The sequence below is a fragment of the Micropterus salmoides genome, unplaced genomic scaffold (genome assembly GCF_014851395.1).
Source record: "Micropterus salmoides isolate LMB-PRFRI ecotype aquatic unplaced genomic scaffold, ASM1485139v1 Ms_hic_scaffold_15, whole genome shotgun sequence".
In the NCBI taxonomy this organism is placed as follows: Eukaryota; Metazoa; Chordata; class Actinopteri; order Centrarchiformes; family Centrarchidae; genus Micropterus; species Micropterus salmoides.
Genome location: NW_024040596.1, coordinates 13,990,205 through 14,013,113, shown reverse-complemented (window position 1 = coordinate 14,013,113; position 22,909 = coordinate 13,990,205). Strand labels below are relative to the sequence as shown.

At 40.5% G+C, this 22,909-nt stretch overlaps 2 protein-coding genes across 4 annotated transcripts; both read right to left on the bottom strand.

Moving 5' to 3' along the window:
* Positions 1-51: 51 nt before the first annotated feature.
* On the bottom strand, positions 52-7,892 carry galnt3 (UDP-N-acetyl-alpha-D-galactosamine:polypeptide N-acetylgalactosaminyltransferase 3 (GalNAc-T3)). Of its 3 annotated transcripts, none has more exons than XM_038720452.1 (12): positions 7,759-7,892; positions 6,912-7,219; positions 6,104-6,643; positions 5,213-5,385; positions 4,494-4,643; positions 4,077-4,311; positions 3,867-3,984; positions 3,515-3,715; positions 2,286-2,417; positions 1,958-2,059; positions 1,716-1,868; positions 52-1,614 (listed from the first exon to the last, which is right to left on the bottom strand). In XM_038720452.1, the coding sequence occupies exons 3-12, from the start codon at positions 6,598-6,600 to the stop codon at positions 1,501-1,503; spliced, it is 1,875 nt and encodes a 624-aa protein (XP_038576380.1). In that variant the 5' UTR covers positions 6,601-6,643; positions 6,912-7,219; positions 7,759-7,892; the 3' UTR covers positions 52-1,500. The 3 variants fall into 3 exon arrangements, with proteins under 3 accessions (XP_038576380.1, XP_038576382.1, XP_038576381.1); XM_038720454.1 differs by having other exon boundaries at positions 6,951-7,219; XM_038720453.1 differs by lacking the exon at positions 7,759-7,892 and adding an exon at positions 7,371-7,519.
* Positions 7,893-8,360: 468 nt separating this feature from the next.
* ttc21b (tetratricopeptide repeat domain 21B) lies at positions 8,361-20,038 on the bottom strand. Its single transcript, XM_038720451.1, has 29 exons — positions 19,871-20,038; positions 19,254-19,383; positions 19,053-19,163; positions 18,789-18,955; positions 18,510-18,632; positions 17,950-18,107; positions 17,218-17,302; positions 16,996-17,094; positions 16,682-16,874; positions 16,493-16,590; positions 15,941-16,141; positions 15,725-15,854; positions 15,486-15,643; positions 14,707-14,931; positions 14,232-14,470; positions 13,721-13,793; positions 12,267-12,377; positions 12,042-12,180; positions 11,630-11,736; positions 11,197-11,385; positions 10,895-11,005; positions 10,721-10,802; positions 10,487-10,637; positions 10,244-10,405; positions 9,957-10,152; positions 9,367-9,591; positions 9,075-9,195; positions 8,909-8,976; positions 8,361-8,827 (listed from the first exon to the last, which is right to left on the bottom strand). The coding sequence occupies exons 1-29, from the start codon at positions 19,892-19,894 to the stop codon at positions 8,750-8,752; spliced, it is 3,954 nt and encodes a 1,317-aa protein (XP_038576379.1). The 5' UTR covers positions 19,895-20,038; the 3' UTR covers positions 8,361-8,749.
* Positions 20,039-22,909: the final 2,871 nt, after the last annotated feature.

Here is a 22,909-nt window from a genome sequence, read left to right as displayed (position 1 = left end):
CAAAGCGCCCTCTGCAGATCACAGGGAGAAATGAGACAAGGTGGTACTCAGTCCTACCCAACTTAATTTTTATTGACCTAAAAATAAGACCTCTTAATACAAAGTCTAAAAACAAAATAGGCAATTTCCAGTTTCCAAACACACAAGTATTTTACAATATTCCAGAGCCATCTTAACACTAGTGCCTGCACCAGAAATTCATTTGTGGACTCCTGTTTAGAGGAGAGTTTCAGGCATTTAATCAACAAATAGAGCTCCTTCGGTGCGTTCACTTTAAATTAAACATTCCCTTTTGATAAACACCAAAGCATTAAATTTGTTTTAATGAAACAGGTAAACCTTGTCGCAAATAAAAAGAGAATGATGCTTAAAAATCAGTCAAAACATCTGAGTGTTTGTATGTACATACGTATGTTATCAAAGTATTAATTATAGGTCAAATAAAAATGCATTTTAATCTTCATTAACCCATTTAATCTGCAGTCAGCTGCCAGCTAATTAGGTACAGCTAGGTAAAACTTACACATTCCAATATAACAACCCTGCAAAAACTACCTTCATGAACCTTATAATGTTTGTTTTTTCCAGCCTCCAAAATAACTATAAAGTTGAATCAACACTTCTCTAAAACAGATGCAAACTAAAACTGAACATTATAACCTTCATGAAGCTAGTATTTATTCCAGGACTGTTGTATTAGACTGTGGTAGTTAAACTGGCAAATGAGTGCATAGAAATTCTAAAAACTGTCTTGTAAAAGTTTTCTGGTTTGAAGACTAAAACAATTACCTCATGAAAAAATGAATTAAAGTATCCAATCCAACCCTGATCCGAAGATCACAACACTGTAAAAGCCATTATTCTGCATCAACAGAAAACTGCAGCAACCCCACCCCCCATCCCTCCACCCACCCAGTATAAAATGACATCTAAGGAAATGGACGTTAGCAAATAAAAGGTTTTGTAGTATTCCAAAAAAAAGGGACAATGCACATCATACTTGTGATTCAGGTTTTCACTTTCAGTTGCTTTGGTGCATATATTTTGGGATTTTTGTCCAACTTGAAACTCTTGTTTACAGTATATATGAATTACTGTAGGTTTTGTATGATTATGTTTCAGATTTTTACATCACGCTGGAAAATGTTCAGTGTTGGCTTTATATACCAACATACTGCATGTGTTGGTTGTGAAGACTTGGAGTAGTGAAAACATCACAAATACAAAAGAGGCACTTGTCAACACAGTGCATCGTCATTGTTCCAAGAATCTCAGTTCACAGTCTGATAGGGAGCATTGTGTCAATGCGTCCTTCCAGCAGTGGCACACTGTGGCTTCTCCCAAAGTCCAAACTTCCCAGCAGCAGCAGTTCAGTTCTTCTACGTATAAAAATAAATTAAAACTTAATGTCATTAATCTAAAAAAAATGCAGTCTTTTATACTCCTATGTCCTAGTTTGCCTATGCAGAGTAGCTATTTTTAAAGTGGTAGTTTGCACACTCAGACGAAGGACCAGAGCTGGAATCTGTCTGCGGGGTTGCAAAGGGCCAAAGAGGGATGCTCATGACGGGCACTCAGGCACATGTTTGATCTTGAGTTGTAGAACAACTGGTTCTATATGAAGAAAAGACAAAACTATTACTTTCCTAAAAAACATAACCGTAAGTATCAAAATCACAAACTGCTGCACAGAAAATGTAAAAGAACCAACTCACATCCTTCAGTTCCCATTTTTGCTCTGCTCCTACAAATGTGTTGCCGCCTTTATACTGGCAGTCGTCCAGCTTCACAGCCCCCTCTGCCCCGTGCAAACATAGCTCCTTCTGAATGTTGTGTCTAATCTCGTGATGTGTGGAGTACTCAAAATACTACAGCAAAGGAAACAGAAGGAAAAAAATGCCATCAACCACAATGATTCAAGTGAATCACATTTTAGAAGGTACATTTTCTAACCGACCTGGTTTCCTCCTAGTCCATGACATGGGTACATGATCAGCTGTTTCCCACCCTCATTGTCTTCTCCAGCATCTAGACATGAGTCTTTGCCCACATTTTTCACCTACAGAGAAAGAGAAGGGAAGGGGAAAGCAGTCAGAGGAAACAAAATGAAAAACTAACATCCAGTGCAAGCTGTTCAAACAACTTTAGTCTCTGGAGTGCTGTCAGTGGTGTCAAATTGGAACTGCTCAGTACCCTCTGGAGATCCTAAGTGGAAACCCACAGTGGCTAGACAGAGCTCTGAGGTTTGGAAAGATGAGAGCTGGTGGTGGGGTGTGTGATCTTACTGAGCCAAAGCGGAGTGGGTTGAGATCAGGCATGAAGACTTCTGGATAAACGTTCTTCAAATACCATGAGAAGCCCTTGCATTGCAGCTGCGCACGGAGGTCCACTCGTTTGGAGATATCTCCAAAGGCCCTCTGTGAAAACATTGGCAGGCAGGAGACAAAAGTGGTTCCTTTACATTGTTCATCTACGTTAGATACTAACAGGGCTTATTTTGCAGGGTTGACCTAAAATGCAATGATGATCTTTTTATTCTTATAATAATTAGTCACCACCCCGCTCTTTATCACTATTGTGTCATGTCTGAGAAAAACAGTCAGCTACAGAATAACGCCACTTAGGAAATGCTGTGAGTTTTCTGAATAGGGCACCATAGCTATCTGTACCAAATTTCATGACAATCCATCCAATAGTTATATCAAATATTTCCACCTGGACCAAAGTGGTATATTGACCAACACTACCATCCATAGAACCGCACTCATTGTCATCCAGTTACAGAAATAAGACATGACTCCATCGCAAAATTAATGGCATCAAAGAAAAATAGTAATATTCCACTTTGGATTTTTTATTTTACCTAGAATATCACCTTTCTAAAGTCAATGACTCTATTCCAGTGCTCTAATGACTTCTTTGTTGAACAAATTAACTACAGACAAGTACTCGATCACCATTCCTTTTAAACTGAAGCATAGCAGCACATTTAAAAGGACCTGCAAGCACCTCATGCTGGGACCACTAATTATAATGACGAGGATGCGGCTCACACTAGCGCACACTGATAGCTACTACAGTGGATTCCTCGGAACTGTTAACGGCAGCATCTCTCTTTGAAGCCAGTGGGAGAGGGCTGGCCTGCTCTGTGAGGCATAGCCCTAAGGGGAAATGTTTATGGCACCTATGGGACCACATGTTGGGAAATGCTGAGAGCCTGTCATTTACCAGAGCTGACTTCCTTCAGGCCCCTTTTTCTCTGTCGGTTAACAGTTTTCAGCCACTAATAGCCTAACTATTGCTCTCCATTTCAAAGAATGTGTTTCATTTCTACAGAATACACGCATTGAGAATTACAATAGTGAATTGCTATGGTTCTCCCAGTTATTATAACTGTATGCCTGACAAGTAGAAGTGAAAGATAAAGCTGCAAAGTAATTTGCTGCATTTAAAAGCATCACAGGACAGACACGCAGGATGTCAGAGGCGCATTACAGCCAGAAGCAGTACGTACATCTTTCGCCAGCTGCGCAGCTTGCTGGTTACGACGGTAAAAGATCTCCTTGTATTCGTCCATCCAGACCTCCGCCAGTCGCACCTGGTTACGAGCAATCACTTGTGTGCCCTTGGGAAAGGTGTGGGGGCTCTTGGTGCGGAAAACATGACCAACAATGGAACAAGGGATGATCTCCAGCTGCCCGCCACACTGCCACACCTGCAGGTTAATGGGAAACGGCACAGATATAGATAATGGCATGCAGTTAGACAAGCCTATACAGCCATTTGGATACTGGTATGATTCAACAGGCAAACAGGCTCAATGAAAAATCCTGCACATCCAGAATGACAGCTTAGTAATATCTTACCCTAAATGACATTTCAATATTCTCGCCACCCCAGATTTCCATTTCCTCATCATAACTTCCAATACGGTAGAAATACTCTTTCGAGATGGAGAAGAGCCCACCAGCAAATGTGGGAGTCCTATAGAGAAAGAAAAGGTTTTTAATGATTTCTTAAAATAAGCAAGAATTTATATAGTATAAGTTTGATATTCTATATTCATGCACACTTACTTTATAGGGTATGTTTCATCCTTCCTCCTTTGTTTCTCATGATCTGGAAGACTCTCCCAGCCAAAGGAAAGGCCCCAGTCAAAGTTTCCCCGGTTGTGGTTCTGGCCATATGGGGACGGTTTCATGAACTCAAAAGTATTGAGATCAATAGTGGTTATATCTGGACTCACTACTGCAGTGTAGTTCTCGGCTATCCTGGCCAGCAGAGGCTCCAGCCACCCATTAAAGCATTCACCTGTCATTCAACACACACAAATCAGTCACTGTGTCACAACATCTTTCTTAACAAAAGCCATGGCTTTACATTCCAAAACATTAGGAAACATCAGGGTTGTTGAGCAGTGGGTGTGTAAGTAAGGGTGTGTCTAGCATGCAATTGGTTTTAATGTGTGAGTAATATAAGTGGTGTTGACTAACAGTGGGCGTCCAGAAAGGTGAGCGTGTCGCCAGTGGCCACGGAGGCACCCAGCAGCCGAGCGGTGATGAGTCCTTTCCTTTCTCTCTGGCGCACAACACGGACAATGCTCAGCTGCTTCAAATACGCATCAAGCTCATCCTTCAACACATCTGAAAGTATGGGATGGTAAAGTTAGTGACTTAGAATATAAGTACTGAAAAATCTGATGAAATGATATATACGAGTGAATCTTGCTTGGTCTTATATAAATTGTCTCATAAAGATTATTGATAAAGTGTAAATAAATAATATTCACAGCACTCAGCCTGGAACATAAACAAATGAAAAAGGACAAAGTTGTCTTCCTTTCATCTTTAACATCGGACATGACCTCCATCTGTGGCCTGCTCCAAACAAATTACTGAGTTTAGAGTGTCAGATGGACTGCATTCCCAGAAATCTCTCTCCTCTTTAAGCATTTTGTTTCCTTCCTACATCAAACTGTTTACAAGAGTTAACTCTGACTCATTTCTAAGCACAGCCACTGCTAATTCCTCTTAGGAAAGTATTCACTAGCCCCTCGCTTCCTGTTGTAACCCACTTCATGGGCCACAGTAGGAGCAGGGAGCTCCTGTCTGCACATTTCGTGGCACAGCAAAGAGCTGCCCACCCAACATGCTGCATGAAATCGAACCCAAAAGAGAGCAGGGCGGTCCTGAAGGGCCCTATTGAATTTTACCATCCACGCTGGCGTCGTCCACCAGGATGATCTCTTTGAGGAGAATGGCAGGGGAGGTGTGGAGGACACTGTATACTGTCCTTAGCAGAGTGCTCCAAGCCTCATTGTGAAACACAATTATCACACTGGTGGTTGGCAAGGGGGGGCATCGCTTGAAGGTTTGTTCAATACATCTGCAGCGAGAAGGAAAAATAGCACAAAGATCTGACTGTCCTGTACAGTTCCTGAGTGGCACAATAGTCTAGTTATTACATCTGCAGACTCTCCCCCGTGGGGTGTCCATTTCAGCTGTGACACTGCATGTGTGGCAGCCTTTTGAAATACCTGCCACATCAGAGTGGGAGAGACTTTGTAATTCACTCAAATAAGATAGCCAGTACATGGACAGGCTTTATGTCTGTGTCATGTACTGAAATATACTTGGACTTACATGCAGTTGGATGTACTGTAGCTAGCCAAACATAACTGTGCTCTTTTCTGAACTGGCCACAGTAACTGGGCAGGCATGCTGAAACAAAGTCCCAGTCAGAACAATCATCTCTTGTGGTTTCTGCCTGAGACTTTCCTCAGTTGCAAAAAGCAAATATGATGAATGTGTTTGGGTTAGACAGTCAGTTTTGCACTGATCTGTGTGGGTGTTTTTCAGTGTGTGACTTTTAGGTGAATTCTGGGCCAGTGACTCAATCCATGGAGTCCTTGTAATAGTAAAGGAAGAGTACTTCTTGTTCAGCACCAAAGCTGAAACCACTAGGTGGTGCAATTTACATGTTGTTTCTAAATCAAAATAATTTGGTAAATGGAATTAGCTCAACTGTGTTCACTTTTTTTATAAACATGAAGGATTTTTGCACAGCATCACCAAAAGCATAAAGATTGTACAAAGTGACATACTCTGGTGGTCTTGTGTCTGCGCCCAGGTCTCTGCTCAAGGAGATGCGGTCACTGGCATAAAGGTTAAAGCAGTGTTTCTCTTCACCCCTGTCCTTCTCCTTCTGCTCTTCAGGGCTCAGTGAGTCTGTGTGATAAGGCTTCCCAGCTGCTCCGGGAGCAACGGGGTTCTGAGGTGGTCGGTCCAGAGCTGGCCTGAGCTCAGCAGCAGTGTAGTGACCTGGCAGACAGGGCACGCTGTCTGCACTATCCTGCTGCCGCACCGGGGCTCTGATCTGCATCTTTGGCATTGCATCCCTGAAGTTATTGACAGCTCCAATCACCATGCCCAGCATGGCATCCCGCTTCACTACGATATCCTTCAGCCACGGGTCCTCCTCTTGATTTTGGCTCGCCACTTCCCATTGTATGAAGAACACAAACGTAACAAAGACAAGGGCCACTATAACAAGTTTAAGTGGATGCAGTCGCCTTCGGAGAACTCTGCGCAGAGCTGTCATTCTTCTTCAACAGAGAGCAGGCTGGTTTTGGACTGAGGTTCAGCTATAATAAATAAATATATCCAGATGTTTAATGATGATTAAGCAGCACTGATGTAATTATCCAATTTAAAACATTGGGGTTTCAGAAAAAAACACAGGCAACATAGTGATCCAATACTTGTCACTACATTTACATCTTAGTGTTTAAAGCAGTTTTTTTAACTTTTTGTCATTGAAATCAAATAAATCACTTAAGTTGCAGTTCATAGTTAAGATAAAAGTAGCCTGCTGTTATCTACAAATCACATATTTAAAATCAGAAAACCAACCCGTGCTCTGGATTCCTTCAGAGAAAAAACACCACGTACCATGAGTCACTTAACTACAGATTCAGGTTAAAAAAGCACTTTAAATTATTCTTGTAAAACTCAAAGAATGGCATCCTGCTTCCCCGGATATCATATTTTTGTTGCTGTAAGTCCAAAGAAACCTTTCGCGGAGACAAAAGGATTTGCTCTCTGTTCTGCCTTCACAAAACTTCCGTCTCGTTGGAGCCAGGTGAGCTCTTCTCAGGTAGAGGGAGGAGAAGTGTTGGCGCGCCTGCGCAGGCGAGGCTTCTGCGTGTCAAAATCCATACCTGGAATATATGTGAGAAAAGTTAGAAGTGATCCAATCAACACGTTTGGCGGTTTCACTATTTGCCTTATAGCCTGACTTCTGTCCTGTTAAAAAAAAGTAGGATAATATTTGCCAAAATCACAGCTGCATCAACATTTTTCGTGGCAAACCTGTTAGCCTATTGCGCGAAAGTTAGTCTGCAGTCACTTCGTCTTCAGGAATAGCAATCTGCAGACTGTGTTCTCCACGGAGTTCCTCCGGTTCAAAAATGGTGTCATTAATAGGATTTGTTCAACTGGTCATTCACTGGGGCAGTTGCTGGGTTACAAATAACGGAGGAATGCGCTATACCCCACACACACAGCCCACCGCGTCCAATCAGGGTCTCTCAGAAAACAACCACATCTTGCACATACAGCGTCAACTTGAGGGAAAACGCACATGGTCAAGCTTGCATTTGGAAAAGTGAGTCGTCGTTTCGCTTGGGAGCTGCTTGGATTATTAATCACATCTGAGCTTTCCTTACTACTGATACAAGTTGTAAAAACTGACACTCACCACCGGTCACTGTAGTTTATCTAGTCCTTTAATTCCCCAGGTTCCCCACAGCGGATGGTCTTCATAAAGAGTTGAATGGTTGAAGGAGTCGAGACGTGGATTCCAGCCGCAGGGAGCCTGCTCTGGTGCCCAGTTTGAAGTCTCTCTGCCTTTGACTTGCACAGTGACTCCATCTGTAGTGACTGTGTTCCCCAGCACTTCCTATCCACGGCAGGCATCCAGTTTGTGTGCATTAAAATGTTCAGAGTGCCCTACATTCCCCCCTCCAGTCACGCTTGTAAATGTCTATGTGGCAACTGTCTGTGGGGATGCTGATGATATAAATTGTTTTAATCAGGAGGGGGCATTATGCTTCTAAACGCATCAATTCAATCTTGAGAAAACAATAAGGTCAAAAGGCCCCCACCATATTTCTAAATAATTTTATTTTAAAATAGAAATGTAAAAGCAACAAATACATTTATCTACATCTTTATAATATTCATCACAAGATAAAATATTTTAATATTGATTTCGACATAAATATACTATATCATTTCAAAGACAACATGTATGTCATGTATAAAATAAAAAATAGTTTGTCTAACAGAAATGTGAGCCCATTTAAATTTTTGATAAAAGAAGCTTTAATGTTCTTTAGAAAGTGCCCTTCTGCAAGACCCCATTGTTCCTATGCTACAAAATCAGAATTATTGTGGAGTTTGGCTTTGTAAGGAAAGAAAAAGCTTTCAGCTGAGTGTGTGCCCGAACCCCTCTGCACTGTTTCCTCTCAGGTTTGCCAGCACCCAACTATTCATATACTCAAAACAAATGTACATAGCAATGTGTTCAAGGGGTTTTCCCCAAAGAAATAATACACATAACTGCACAATCTTTTAACTTGACAGTAAAAGCCAAACAATAAAAGTGGATTCAATCAAAGTAACTTAATTCTCTTACAGAAACATTGTCTCTCTCTCTCTCTCTCTCTCTCTCACACACAGTTCCAACACTAAGATCTTAGAGCAGCACGAGCTTTGTCCAGGATGTCCTTTCTCATTCTCGGATAATTCGGATGAGCAGCCAGAACCTGTGGACGGAAGCAAAGATGATTTCACGGGATAAAAACAGATCTAATCTGTCAAACTGTAAACATCCACAGGTGGCTCACCTTGTGACACACATCTATAGCATCAACGTGCCTTTTTGCTTTCAAGTAGTTGAAAGCAAGCTTGTATCCTGATAAAAAAACAGATATTCCATGTTAGAAAAATACTTCTCATAATCCCTTTTCGTCCTTATAAATAGAACTGGACCTGTGATTTTGGTTGACACACCAATAGTTGGGTTAGTTCGATTTCCATATTTCCAAGCCAGTTCATAGTTGAGTGCTGCATCACGGAATGCTTGCTCTTTTTCCATTATGTAGCCCAGATATTCATAAGCTTTACAGCATGACTGTGGAAAAAAAGGGCAATTATTATCACAATGAAATTTACATAAAGTACGGCCACTACATTATAAAGTAACACAAACCTCCAAAAATAAGGGGTAAAGTTTTTTTTAAAAGAATTGCACTACCTTGTGAACCACATCATATTCAAGCGGTGACAATATTTTCAGGCTGACCTTGTTATGATTGAGGCATCTCTTTAAGAGGTCCCCGGCCATGTCATACTTCCCCGAATGGATGTAAATGTCTGCCAAGAGCAGCCAGCTCTTCTCAAACTCATCGGCGTCAACAATGCTCCAGTTCATCTTAGCTATGCGTTTGAGCTGGTTCCTGGCGCGGGGAGTTTGTTTGAGCATCATATAAGCTGTCGCCATGGCCAGCAGTGCCGGCACATGGTCTTTCTGAATTCAATCAAAGAATCCTGGTTAGATGGGATGAATCTGACAACTCTTCCCCCACTATCCCATTTCCATTTGTTTACAGCAAAACCACACCGACCTCACTTCAGTAAATAAAGTTAAATAAGAAAACATAATGTTAAAATCTAACAAATAAAATTCACAAAAAAAACTACAACTGTACAAGCAATGATATACTGTGCACACTCCATTAAAATTCAGCCTGATGCAGTGTAATGTGCACTTTATGACCAAATGGAATGACTGACATTAAGAGAGAGTATGAAATAATGCATGCTTCCTGGTGTGGCTATATTTACACAAGAGAGAGTGATGTAACTCATGCACACCATCTGGAGTTTACTTACCTCATTGTTTGCAATCTCAGTGAAAACACTGAGGGCTTTCTCTACATTGGCCTTCTGCTTAGTCGCCAGAAAGCAGTAGTTCTCCAGGATGCGGAGCTGTGTGTGTCCACCTGGTGTCTGAGGCTTTAACTCCTTCAGCAGCTTCTCAGCTGTTCTCACAGCAAGCTGCTCGGACTCCTGCTTCTCTGTGGAGTTCCTGATGAGAGACGGAGGTGAGCATTAGAAGTAAGTCTGTGGGTTAAAGGGATATACACACATACTCTTAGTATGTTCCAACTGCCACTCACCCAATTTCACCATCTAAATTCTCAAATACTTCTCCTCCTATGATGTCATTGTCAGGGTTTAGGTAGATTTCAATCATGCTATAGACAGCGTTTTGGCCCCAGTCGTTGTCTTTCCGTGCTTTGTTGAAGTGTCGCAGAGCATCATTAGGTTCTCCTGTGAACCTGAGCATCAAGAGCAAGCTTAGTCACTTATCTTAAAACACATGTCGCCTTTATTCCGAGGAAAGACTTTTCCAAACTTACCAAAGATAAAGTCCTTTGCAGTAGTTGAACCCAGGGTCAAACTTGGTCCTGGAAGAATATTTTTCCGCCATATCAACAAATCTGGGAACTTCTTCCAACTTCCCAGCCCTCCTCAGCAATTCAATAAGCCGTGACAGTGTTAGGTAGTTGTCTGAAAGCAACAGGTGTAAGTTACTATGCTTTCCGTGTAGAGAAGATCAAATTATCGGTGTTTGAAACGTGGCTCTGTTGTACCTGGTTGACGCTCCAGGAGTTGCTGAAAGTGGAAAACTGCCTGTTCATAGTCCTGCTTCCTAAACATAATGTCAGCCATCATCTAAAGGACAAACATATGTGTAATATAACTTAATGAATTAGTTCCATAAAAGGGTATGGTTAAAACTGTGGTGAAATACAGACAGAACAAACCAGGGTTGCATCTTCATTAAACTGATCATTCTTCAAAATGATGCTGCATTGGTCCTGGCACGCATCAACCTCGTCTAGAGTAAGGTACAACCGTGCCAACTCCAGCATTACCTATGAACAGGGAGTGCATTCATTTGAATTCATGGGACTACGTTCTTGGTAGAATCATGTAGATACATCAGACCACTCACTAAGATCACAAAATTTCAAAAACACAAGCACCAGACTCTAAAAGATGCCAGTGCTTGTTAACCACAGCTGCAGTTGAGTACACAGGACGTTTTTGATTCAGCTGCACTGACCTTGCGATCGGTCTCACAATACACAAGAGCTTCTTTGTAGAATTTGACTGCTCTCTCATAGCCCCTCTGACTTGTGTAGTGTTTAGCGATCTCAGCGCAGATCTCGGCAGCAAGTTGCTTCTGCATGGGGACAGCGTCAGGCTGCTCCAACTGCACTCGCTTCAACACCTTGGCCTGCACATCCCGTGCCTATACACAGCAAAAACACAACCTCATTTTCAAGACAACAATTAGCATCATCCTTATCATCTCTGTAGGAACAATTAAAAGAATATTGAAATACAACAGTGTGCATGATATGCATGATATACATCATGCATACATCATGCATATCATGATATACATATATGATATACATGATTATATATATATATATATATATATATATATATATAATATACACACACACACACACATAAGTGGAGCCACTTACTCTTTGTAGGGAAAGTAAAGCTTCGTCATTTTTGTCAACCTTATTTTGGATCTTTGCTAACAGGACCAGATAACGGCAATCATCTGAGAGTGCCAGCAGTTCATTCACTGGGTAGGTTAGAAGTTAGAAACACAACAAAACAATAAACAACTATAAACAACCAGTAAACATTTCCCAAAACATATTTAAGAGACGTTAAAATTTGCATTCAATTCAAAGCAGTTTGCCATTGCCAAAAACAATATTTGCAAATATTTTCTTTCCATCTTTGCATCAAGTTATTTATAGTTGAGCATGTTTTGCATCATGTCTGTGCACAAACTATCATCAAGACTAGATTTTCTTATTCTTACTCATTGTGCTGCTTGACATCAGGCCTGACGTGTGTGAAATACTGTGGCGTCTTAAGTACCTGGTTCATGGGCCAGAGCTTCATGCAGGACCCTCTCACAGCGCTCATGTTGCTTCATCTTCAGCAGCAGCTCAGCCAGGTCATAGCGCAGGAAGTTCTGTTGCTCAGTCTTCAGGGCTGCTTCATAGTAATTTATTGCCTGTGTGTGACATCAGTCTTGTGTCAACACCGGTTATTTTTTCTGAGTGAATTGTGTTTATCTTCAAATGAGTGCACAACACAAACCTTGATGTAGTTATGAGTCTTCACCAGGGCTTTCCCAATCTTGCTGGCTAAAGCGCCGTCTTTGGGGTTTTTCTTCAGAGCATGCTCATAAACCTCAATGGCTTTCTCTGGCTGAGGATAAACACATCAGAGGATATGTGGTGTCACAAGTTGTTGTCGGCGTGAAGTTTTTATAAATAATCTACAAGAAGTCTAACACGTTTGATTATTATTATTTTACCTTTGGGTGAAACATTGTGTGGTAACTATTAATCCTGTTTCCTCCTTTATATTGCCTACATAAAATATAGTGTGACAATCTTCTACTGTAGTTCTGATCTAGTAATAAACTGTTTATTATTTTTGTTAAAGCTTCTGTTGGAAGGTGTGCTGCTCAATGATCCCCTTTGAACTACCATACATACCATCATAATTAATAATTGATTCTAGTCCTAAACATAGCAGTTTTAGCTGATTTCTGTTGCAGGACTTGAAACAGTTTGCACTCCCTCATTACTCACAACACATTATTTTCCCGAGACATTTAAGTTATCCTCTCATATTTAAGATGATGACTTGAAAAGGTGTCCACAATTTTCCAGGTTTTCCAGGACACATCCAGGACACATGGGAAACTGACAGTAGGCCGAAGTATTGAGATTACTCCATTTGAACTCTGCCAAGAAGTGGAAGTAGACTTGCTCACTTAATGCCAGTGAAGGTGTTGACAACTAAGTCGCACTAATTCAGTCTTTGAGATACTCACTCTGTCTGATTATTAAAAATGGGGACACCCTGTGTCTAAACAATATTTAGCAAATTGTAGATGATGTTTCACAATATAACATCTCAGTTCGATTGCTTACTCCTCCACCAGAAATGTGGTCTTTTCCTGACCTGTCATTAAAAGGCTCCTCATTCAGAAATATGTGCAGTAGTCTTGTGGAGCTTTCCTTCTGTGTTTTCTATAATTTACAGCAACACATCTCCATTGATATTCTGTTTCATTACACTGCTCTCAACTGCAGGGCATGGACTGGAAGAGAGAGGCCCTGTGTTCCTTTTAGACTAATCATCTAAGGTAAGACCTTGGTGATGAACTTCATTACAGATCCAACACAGCGCAGACAAAGGGAAAAGATCTGACAACCACGAGGCTCCTTTAGTTGAATGGTACAAACAAGAATGTATAATAAGACTCAGAACAATAGTGATTACTTTACACAGAGGCTACACATTTCTATAACTCTTCTATTTATAATCTGTCTATAATGGACAGCTTTTCATTACACCTTTGCGTTTAGCTATTTTGTAATAGGTATAAAAGACTTGATCAAAACATAACTAGTATTAGACAAGATACCACAAAAATGTGGTTATTTGAAGTACATCACACTTTTAAAGCCATTCCAAGTTCCACACAAATCAACCGTTGTGAAATAAAAATATGATCATGGATTATATTTCCCACTTACTTCTTGAATGTTCATGTAGGCATCACCTAGTAAGAGGTATGTGTGAGGGCTGGGCAGCTTCTCCACTATTTCTCTGGAGGAAAGACAGAGATATCACTATCTTCATTATCTAGACATACAGTCTACCGGCCCCTGCTAGTCTGCTGTTCCGTCATGCTTTACTACATCTCAGCTGCTAATACAAGTAGCATCAGAGACCAGCAGAAGACTAGATGCAATTGTGCACATTTCATCTTCATTTCATGAATGGCTTTGGTTAAAAATCTTATTTGATTTACTTTATGTTTGTGGTCTTTTAAAACCTACTACAGACTCGGCTGGAAGAAGGTTGGTGCACTGTGGCTGAATATCCAAGAGTCATATGTTTAAGTTTCAGCCATTACTGTTCAGACAAACATTTACAATGCATTTAGTATAGTCGCTTATATGTTTAGCCACTATCTTACATCAAGATCACTTCAAGATTTCAGTATGCTTTGTCTGTTCATTCAGATCCAAATTTACTGCTTACCTGTAACAGCTTGCATAGAGACGTTTCTCTTTTCTGTGGTTCAGATATATGTCTCCCATTTTCTCCTTTGCTTGGACATAGTAGGGCTGCTCTGGGGTAATGTTTCTGAGCATACTCAGTGCCAGCTCGGTGTCACCACGCAGCAGGGCCAGGTCTGCATTGGCAATAGTGACACGCAGCTCCTCAGGGGTTCCCGAGAACTCATTTATGGCATCCTGCATCACCTTTGCTGCTTCATGCTGAAATTTTAAATGCATTCGCATTTTTACACTGCATGTTTTTCTTCAAGGATGATTATATATGTGAAAACCCAACGACACTATTGGGATGAAACCATTAAAAGGTACTCACAGCAGAGTACAATACAACACTATTACACATAAACCATAAAGAACAATATCTAGAGTGCTTTAAAGAGTACTTTCCAAATAAACGAGAGGGTATCGTGTAATGACATCAAAACCCACTGTTTTACCTGTTCTCCGTTGAGCCACAGGGCCTCAGCTAACTCCAAGAAGACAGAGACACAGTCAGCAGGACTCAGCTCAGTCTTCTTGTTCTTAGACTTGGACGTGGATCCAGCTCTGCGGACACCTGGAAGACTCATGGCCATCTGCAGTGTCTGAATAGCCTCCGCCAGCTCACCCATTTTCTTCTTAGCCTGAGCCTGGATCAGGTGGTACAACGGGTGTTCTCGAATCTGGAATAGACAAGAAGTCATGACCCATTCACACATGCGATCCCTGTCATTGACCAATATTAATATTGTCCAGGTTTTTTAATAATTCTGTGGTTGAGTTTGTGATTGTAGCAAGAAATAACATTAACGTCATTTTGATCATCCCAATCCAGCTTATCTGTCACTGATGACACTGACATTGATTCTGTATTAACCTGACTCACTCTTAAACCACTGCAGTTTTTAATAAGCCCAAACCTGACTACATAATTGTTTGTTGGCATTCAGCAATACACACTGATAATCTTGTCACTGCCGACAATATCTTTAAAGTTCCTCTCTGTGGAGACAAAGTACAATTACTGAATATGATTTTCTTCTTCCTGTCCCCTAAATCCTTTTCTATATTACTTGCCTATGAGGACAAGCTGACATGCTCCTGAATGTTACAGATAAAGGAGGCAGAGCTGCAATGTATCTGTACATTTGCCGTGGGCCAAATAAGAGCCTGAATGCACACTGTCTTGTAAACATTTAGCAGCCAATAATACTGTCCATGTCGATGGTGATCTTACCTCAAAGTTATGGCTGAGGCAGAGTTCAAGAGACTGGGAACACAATGTGAAGTTCCCCTGCAGCAGATGGATCTGTGCCATTAGCAGATGAGCATCAGCATGAGAAGGACACTGGTCCAGACAATGTTGAAGACTGCTCTGAGCAGCGTCAATGTCACCTGAATGAACACAATGGCAATGCAGTTTCAAATAGCATTTGCAGAAAAGAAACCAAAACATATTTGAAATGCAATGCTCACCAGACTGATATCTGACTTTGGCTAGCAAGAAGACTCCTTGAGGGAGACCTGGCACAATCTTGACCACTGTATCCAACAATGTGGAACAGTGCTGGAGCTGAGGAGCAGGAGGCTGGCCCTGGGCTGGAGGCTACAACAAGAATAGTACAATCTAATGCAAAGATTCTCAAACTTTTTTTAGTTAAGGACCAATAGCGATGAGTATCCTTGTCATACCTTAGCAGGACAAAGTGCAAGATACTCTTTGACAATCTCCAACAGGAAGTCAGGGTTCAGCTTTTCAAAGTACTCCACTCCCAGAGGCAGACCCTGCAGTGTGGAGAAGTGTGTGTCCACTGCATCATTCAGCAGATTGGTCACCTCTTCCTGGGGCCGGCGCCTTTTCACTGCCAGAACGGCACGTAGGTACAGTAGCTCCTAATGAAAGGAAAAAAGTAATGAATTAACAGGAGGAGAAAAGCAAAAATTGTTGGATAAAAGAAGAGGTACAAGAAAATAGCAGGGAAGAAAACCTCACAAAGACAAGTTGGATCAAAGACACCAGAAAAAAAACAAAAAGTCTCCCAGAAAGAATAATTGAAGAAAAAATACTGAATACTGCCAGGCGCAGCTGCTGCCTATCCTGCCAGGTGCTCCTGTTTAGTGCTTTTCAAACTTTTTTTAAAAGCATAATAAATTACTCTAAACCATGATGAGCCTCTTCCTCTAGGATACTCTTAATAAAGTGAAAGACATTTTATGTTGTCTGCATTTCTAAAAATACATTACCCCTGATTTGCCAATAGATTGTTGAATCTCTGTGAGAAATTCCAACTGTTGTTCTGCATCTTCAAGATGGCCCTCTATCAACTGGCAACGAATTATACCTGCAGAACCAAAATAAAAAATGTTACATCAGAAATTGAAAATGGTATGTAGTTTCATGTAGACAACATATTAATAACTGTAACACGTTACCAGTCAAAGCAGAAACACTTGTCTCATCCAAAGTCATGGCAGTCTTGTACCACTTCATAGCCTCCTTGATTCTGCCCTGAATCACCATCTGGTAGCCCAACTCTGTGGCTAATTCTGAGTCCCCTGATGCCACAGAGAAGGCTCTTTCCACCATCCTAAACGTCTGCTCAATCACTTTCTCATTTCGCCCACACTGAGACGAAACAAAAACAAGAAAAGCCATGAATGCTTAAATTCCAAAAAACTCTTCAGAAGTAAAGAGAACCAAAAATGTAGCATTAAGGATTTTAAAGAAATACTGAAAATTGTCTTACAACACGGGTGAAGGCTAGAGACATCCTGTAGAAAAGCTCTGGGTTGCGTGGTTCCAGAATCTCCAAGCTGCTGATGAGGTTTGAAAGCTGCTTTACTGACTGCCAAGGGAGATATAAACACTATTTCTGTAAATTGATCAGCACTTTGCCACAACTCCATCACAAAAGTCAGTATTTACAAGTTTATTTTGCAAGTTCAAAGTATGAAAGTGTGAACTTTACCTCTGTAATATCTCCATCTCTACTTAAAGAATGTAGAGCTAGCATCCGTAGTGCCTCCAGGTTATTTTTATCCTTCTGTAAAAGTCTGAAATATGACACAAGGTGCTGGGAATGAAGTCCATCTTCTACACTTAATAAGCTTAGATTTCTTTGATTGATAGTAATAGAAAATCTGATACTGCTGCAGTACTGTATTGAGCTCCCAGACAAATAACATTAAAACTAAAAGGAATTATGAAGGCTGCCAAAGGATGTAGAGTATACTGTGTGGTGCCTGCACCTCTCCCACTTCACAACATCCCAGTGATGGCACCACAGCGGCTCAAAACTCAGTGCAACTTGAGTAATCACACTTCCTCCTGTTCAAAAAACCTGAAGCAGCGCATCCTTGGAAATGTATTAGACTTCTGCACTTTGGCTCAAAGGCCTTTTTATGCTGTCTGACACTGGCCAAGGTCCAGAGGGGCAAGCACAAACAATGGTGTAATCAGTATGCACTGGTTTGAGGCATCACACTAGTGTTTCATTTGCACTTGAATGCTAAGCCATTTGTAAAGGCAGACTGTTTTTTCTGACATCCATGGTGGTGATTACAAATGTTTCTTGTGCTTTATGATCTCACCAGAGACATTGTAACGCTTCCTCCGGGGAAGAGAGCCCAGATAAGCTTGTACTATGAGATGTGACCTGTGTATGATTTGGGAGAAAGCTCCCAACCACCTCATCAATTACCTGTGTGCTGCATCTATGGTTTGCTCCCAGTCTTGAAGGCTGAGCAGCAGTTTCATCTTCTTGATGAGGGCAGGCAAGTACCCAGGGAAACTAACAACGACCTGGTTAACCATCTCCAATGCTCCGGAGTAGTTCTGACGATATTCATAATATTGTGCCTAGGACAAAACAAACATCACCAAGAGTATGTTATCATACACTCAGGCTAGTACAAAACTATAACTATTATTTAATATGAATGAAACGTCTAAATGTAATAAACCTATCAGGAACAACAACAATGGAAAAATATTTAAGTGACAGAGGAATAATCCAATTACTGTACTGTCCAAAAGAACTACAAGAGATTTCATATGATGATGGGAATAGCTGAACTAAACAGTAAACATGCACAAATCACTGTGATGGCAAGGGACACATTACATGCAACACTGAGTCACACTAACACAATAAGTACTGTAAGAGGCATAGGAAATGTGAGAAATGACAGCATCGCAACATTCTTCCTCAATTACAGCTGAGGAAGACTATTCAATATGGATTTTTAATTCCTATCTCACCTTTCCCATTAGGGCAAAAGCATCTGCTCTTTCTTTCAGTCCCTCATCAAAGTATTTTCCAGCCTTCCTGGCGTAGGCGTCTTTACCAGATGTCACATCTATCCAGGCTTTTAGGATTATTCCCTGTACAACACATATCAATCTACATTTTACAAAAATGCAAACAGTCTACATGAGAAGCCAGACTGCCCCTCTTATCATTACATACATTCCAAGACTTTGATTATCAATGGAAAAGTATTACTATTCTCAAAAACAAGACATAAATGCAGATCTCACCTCTCTAGAGCCACTGGAGAGTTTGATCATTCTCTCTGTGTACTCCCTTGCCTTATCATTTCGCCCTAACAGCCAGAGAAACATCCCAGCATAGTACAGACTCTTCGGAGATGCACTTTTGCGATCCTCTTTGACCTTAGCATCAAGTTCTTGAATTACTTCTCTGTCTGTGAATACAAAGACTCTTATTAGAATATTACAAACAAGTGTGTCCTGTCTGGGCAAACATCTGTGACATGAATAAAAAAGACTATGCTGGCCTACCTGGGTTTGTCTTTTTTTTCTCAGCATAGACAAGGGCCATTAGTGTGCAAAGAGACAAGTCTTGGCTATCTCTTATTGTTTCCAACTCTACTGAGGCTTCTTGAATTCGATCTGCAGTAAAGTAATGACAAAAATGCATGTATGACAGATGGCAGAGACTAACTAGAAAAGGCCCATGCTAATATGTCACACTTAACTTACCTTGCATAAGGGTACCATATGCATGGAAAAAAATGTAGATAGGATCATTGCTGAATTTCCTCTGAGCTGCTGCTGCAGCGTTTATAGCGTGATTGAAATACTTTTCATAGCAATAGTACCTGATCATAGCCTGTGGAAAACAGAAAGAGGCACGGAGTTTGTAGTTTACAGGTGGTAACTTTTAATCGCTATTTATCACATGCTGCAAGTTACAACCAATGTCCCTTTAATAACATAACACAGTAACATAGAAACCAAAGTTAAAAGATGAAACCTGTCTTTAGCTGCCTAAATTTTAACGCTAGCTAACTTAACGTTAGTAGGTTAAAGCCATTAACGTTAGTTAAGTTAGCCGATGTCCTTCTTCACCACGTCCAAAAGCTCACGTTAGTATTAATGTTATACATTTTTTGAAATGTCTTAAGAAAATTCCTTTCACATTTGTAGTAAACTCACTTACTAGCTTAACGTCTCTACATAATTTTGCCACTGTCCTGACTGGCTGCAATCCAACGTTAACGTTATTATAATAGTTAATTCAGACTGGGTGAGTAACGTTAGGTCGCTTTTATCTGGAGCCTTGCGCGCTTACATTGCATTAAAACATGCTCGCTTACCAACACCGTTTCTTCATCCTCCATCTTGAATGAGATGCTATGTGCTTAAACAGTAACTTAAAACGTAAAAATTACTGCTGATTTAGCCGGGTTGCATTGTACTTATAAGAACGATATTATTGCAGTTTTCGTTGTCTTATCGCCATCTTGCACCAACTCAGTTAGTGTTACCCGGTAACTAAGTAACAAATGCGTGTGGAACAGATTAGAGTCCCTTATTTTTGACTTTCAGGATCCCCTGCCGTTCCTGCTTTGTGTATCCAGCCTCCTTCACTATGTTTGATTGGTATATCCAAATCCCAACCTTATTTCATATTGTTTGTACATCCTTGATTGTTTATTTAGTAATGTTTGATGGGCGATGATTGGTAAACAGTGTTGGGTATCTCAGCCTGGTAGGAAGCCTGAGAGACTAAGCTGGGGAAAAATTACACTATGCCCTAGACGCCATCTTTAAATTTGAGACGCCCTTTGCCTTTGTATCTCCAGGTGGCGCAGTCATCCTTTCATAAAATGTGATGCTATGTATAGGCCGACTATAACTGCTACTATTACTACTAATAGCCCAATAATAAATACTATCTAGCTGATACTCTGCAAAACATCTATATTGGATAATATAGGTATAATCAACTGAAGTAATTCACAATTCAGATATGGTGAAGGGTTAAGGGGAGGATACTGTGTGTTTAAATAAAAAGGAACTAATTGATGAATTTCACTATGTGCCATGATTTTATAACATAGCATGCTTTGACTTCTACGGCATTTGAAGTAACATTATGCTACAGAAAAATATTGCATGTCAAGTTATGTTTAACCTAGGCTACCTTGAATATATGGAAATAATTTGAGGGAGGTCAGTGGCTTGGATTAGCCTACACTCACAAAGTTTGGATTAATGTGGTCAGTGGGCTGGTCAGCAGGCCTTCTGTTTGCACCATCCCAGTTTAGAAAATAAATTTAAATGTCAAGATCTTATCTCATTATTGTTATTGTGTAACATAAACAATATTATTGGGCAGCTAATAAGAAAATAAGGTTACCTATTAACACATCTTTACGTAGTTTACCATGTGCAGTGGAAACATATTTCCATTCAGCCAATGGTAATTGGTGGCCCAGTGTTATGCAACACCATGCATTGAACTCTTGATATCTACAGTGTTGAGTCCATGACAGGAGCAGCCAGTGTCCAGCATGAGTTCAACTGTTCCAAGAGAGACCTTTCCATGCGTTGTCAGATACTATTTAGCACTAACTCTGGCACATAATCATTACTCTCTGCGGCACACATCAATGGAAGAGTAAATCAGGTTGGTATCGAGCTCTGAGCATGTGCAGCAATGGGAAATGTCTGTGTGCTGTACCACACAATTTAGCTCACAGTTTTGAAGCCATATTGTGAGAGGCTCTTTACCAGAATAAAAACACATGATAAATAATATGATCTATTTAATTTAAATTATTTTGTGTTTATTGATGCATTAATCCAAATGAAATAAATTTTAACATTACTCATACAGAGTAGTTACATTGTAGATAATGAAGGTGTTGTACTGAGCAAAGCACAATAAATACTGCATGTGTTCTTGCACTTACAAAAAATGCAGTTGAAAACCTATTAGAGGAAAGACTGTGGAATATGTATCCCCTGGGATATACTGCTATAGCATTCTAATGGCTATATCCATTGTGGTTTGTACAGACAATTATTGATCAAAGAGCCATGAGCAATAACACAAGTAGCTCACTGCTAATGAGCTTTTATTTCTTTTTCCATATATGTTGCAATAAAAATGTTGCTTGACATTTGATTGCCTTACACTTCAGTGCACATTCATACAGTATAGGAAATGTACCCTTGTAAACATTCAATAGGTATTATATTGATGGTCAGGGACTTATATTTTCTTACATTTTTGCAGTAGCTATACTTTAATATCTGATGAAACAGAAACCGAAAATGAGAAAGGATTTGTACAATCCTCTGTTGTATTTCTACTTGGCATGGTGTTGTCTGTAAACAGAGGTATTTGTGTTTGTGTGTTATCATATGGCGCCGCAGACAGCCGCCTCAGGATTACGCTCCGTAGTGCTTTTTGTGTTTTTGTTAATTCTGATTTTATTTTATTATTATTTTATTATTGTGTTATGGTACTTTTTATATGAGTAAGCACATCATGAGCAATGTGCAATCCTGAGTCAAATTCCGCGTATGTGTACACATAGCCTACCTGGCAATAAAGCTGATTCTGATTCTGATTCTGATTCTGATTCTAAGGGAGTGGTTCACTGTAAACTGTGTATGTGCGATTTAGCGGTTGAGATAAAAAGTTAGTGTGTGTGTTTGTCTGTCTGTCTGTATGTATGTATGTCTGTCTATTAGCACTACGGGAAGGTAGGGGGTACTCACCACTACCTATTCAATGGGATTTTCCTCCAATCTATCTACAGCAAACACAATTACAGAGCTGTTATGGGTAGCATTCTCAGATTTCTCTCTGATTTGTTTTTCACCCAGCTCCTTCCAGCATGCCAGTGGCTAGATCCCAAGCCAAATAGACATCCTTTTACATATAACATGTCCATATATTATTCCCCAGCTCCCGAGACTCCAGGGGTGGGGACGGTAGACCAACTTCCGACCTCCCACCCTAATGCAGTCTAACAAAGGAGCTTGATGTCATGTTGCTGGGCAACGGCAAGGAGAATCTGCAGAATCACTCTTGATTTACTGGTCATTAAAATAGGCAATCTGCTGTTGCCATCACTGGAGCTGTGTGCTGGTTTCAGTCATAGGCTACATTTCAAAGTATATTGGCTCTCTTACATCTATTGGGGGATGACATAACAGGCAAAATTTTTTTACAGACTAAGAATCTTTTGACATCTAAATAATTGCTTTTGTTATAATGTCTTGAGTTCTGAGGGCATGCTACATTTATTTAGCGACAGCTCAATTGTTCTGCTCACTGGAAACAACATGTGAGCCATAAAGTACTGTGAGTGGGTGTGGCGCAAACTGATAATCGCATC

Excerpts from the sequence above, each read along its gene's own strand:
- galnt3 (XM_038720452.1), bottom strand. The coding sequence starts at position 6,600 with ATGACAGCTCTGCGCAGAGTTCTCCGAAGGCGACTGCATCCACTTAAA. Across the intron at positions 4,312-4,493 it reads CACCTTTCTGGACGCCCACT|GTGAATGCTTTAATGGGTGG; the intron begins GTTAGTCAACAC and ends GTTGAATGACAG. Across the intron at positions 2,060-2,285 it reads ACCCACTCCGCTTTGGCTCA|GTGAAAAATGTGGGCAAAGA; the intron begins GTAAGATCACAC and ends CTTTCTCTGTAG.
- ttc21b (XM_038720451.1), bottom strand. The coding sequence starts at position 19,894 with ATGGAGGATGAAGAAACGGTGTTG. Across the intron at positions 18,108-18,509 it reads CTTTTGCCCTAATGGGAAAG|GCACAATATTATGAATATCG; the intron begins GTGAGATAGGAA and ends GTTTTGTCCTAG. Across the intron at positions 16,591-16,681 it reads AAGTGTTTCTGCTTTGACTG|GTATAATTCGTTGCCAGTTG; the intron begins GTAACGTGTTAC and ends TTGGTTCTGCAG.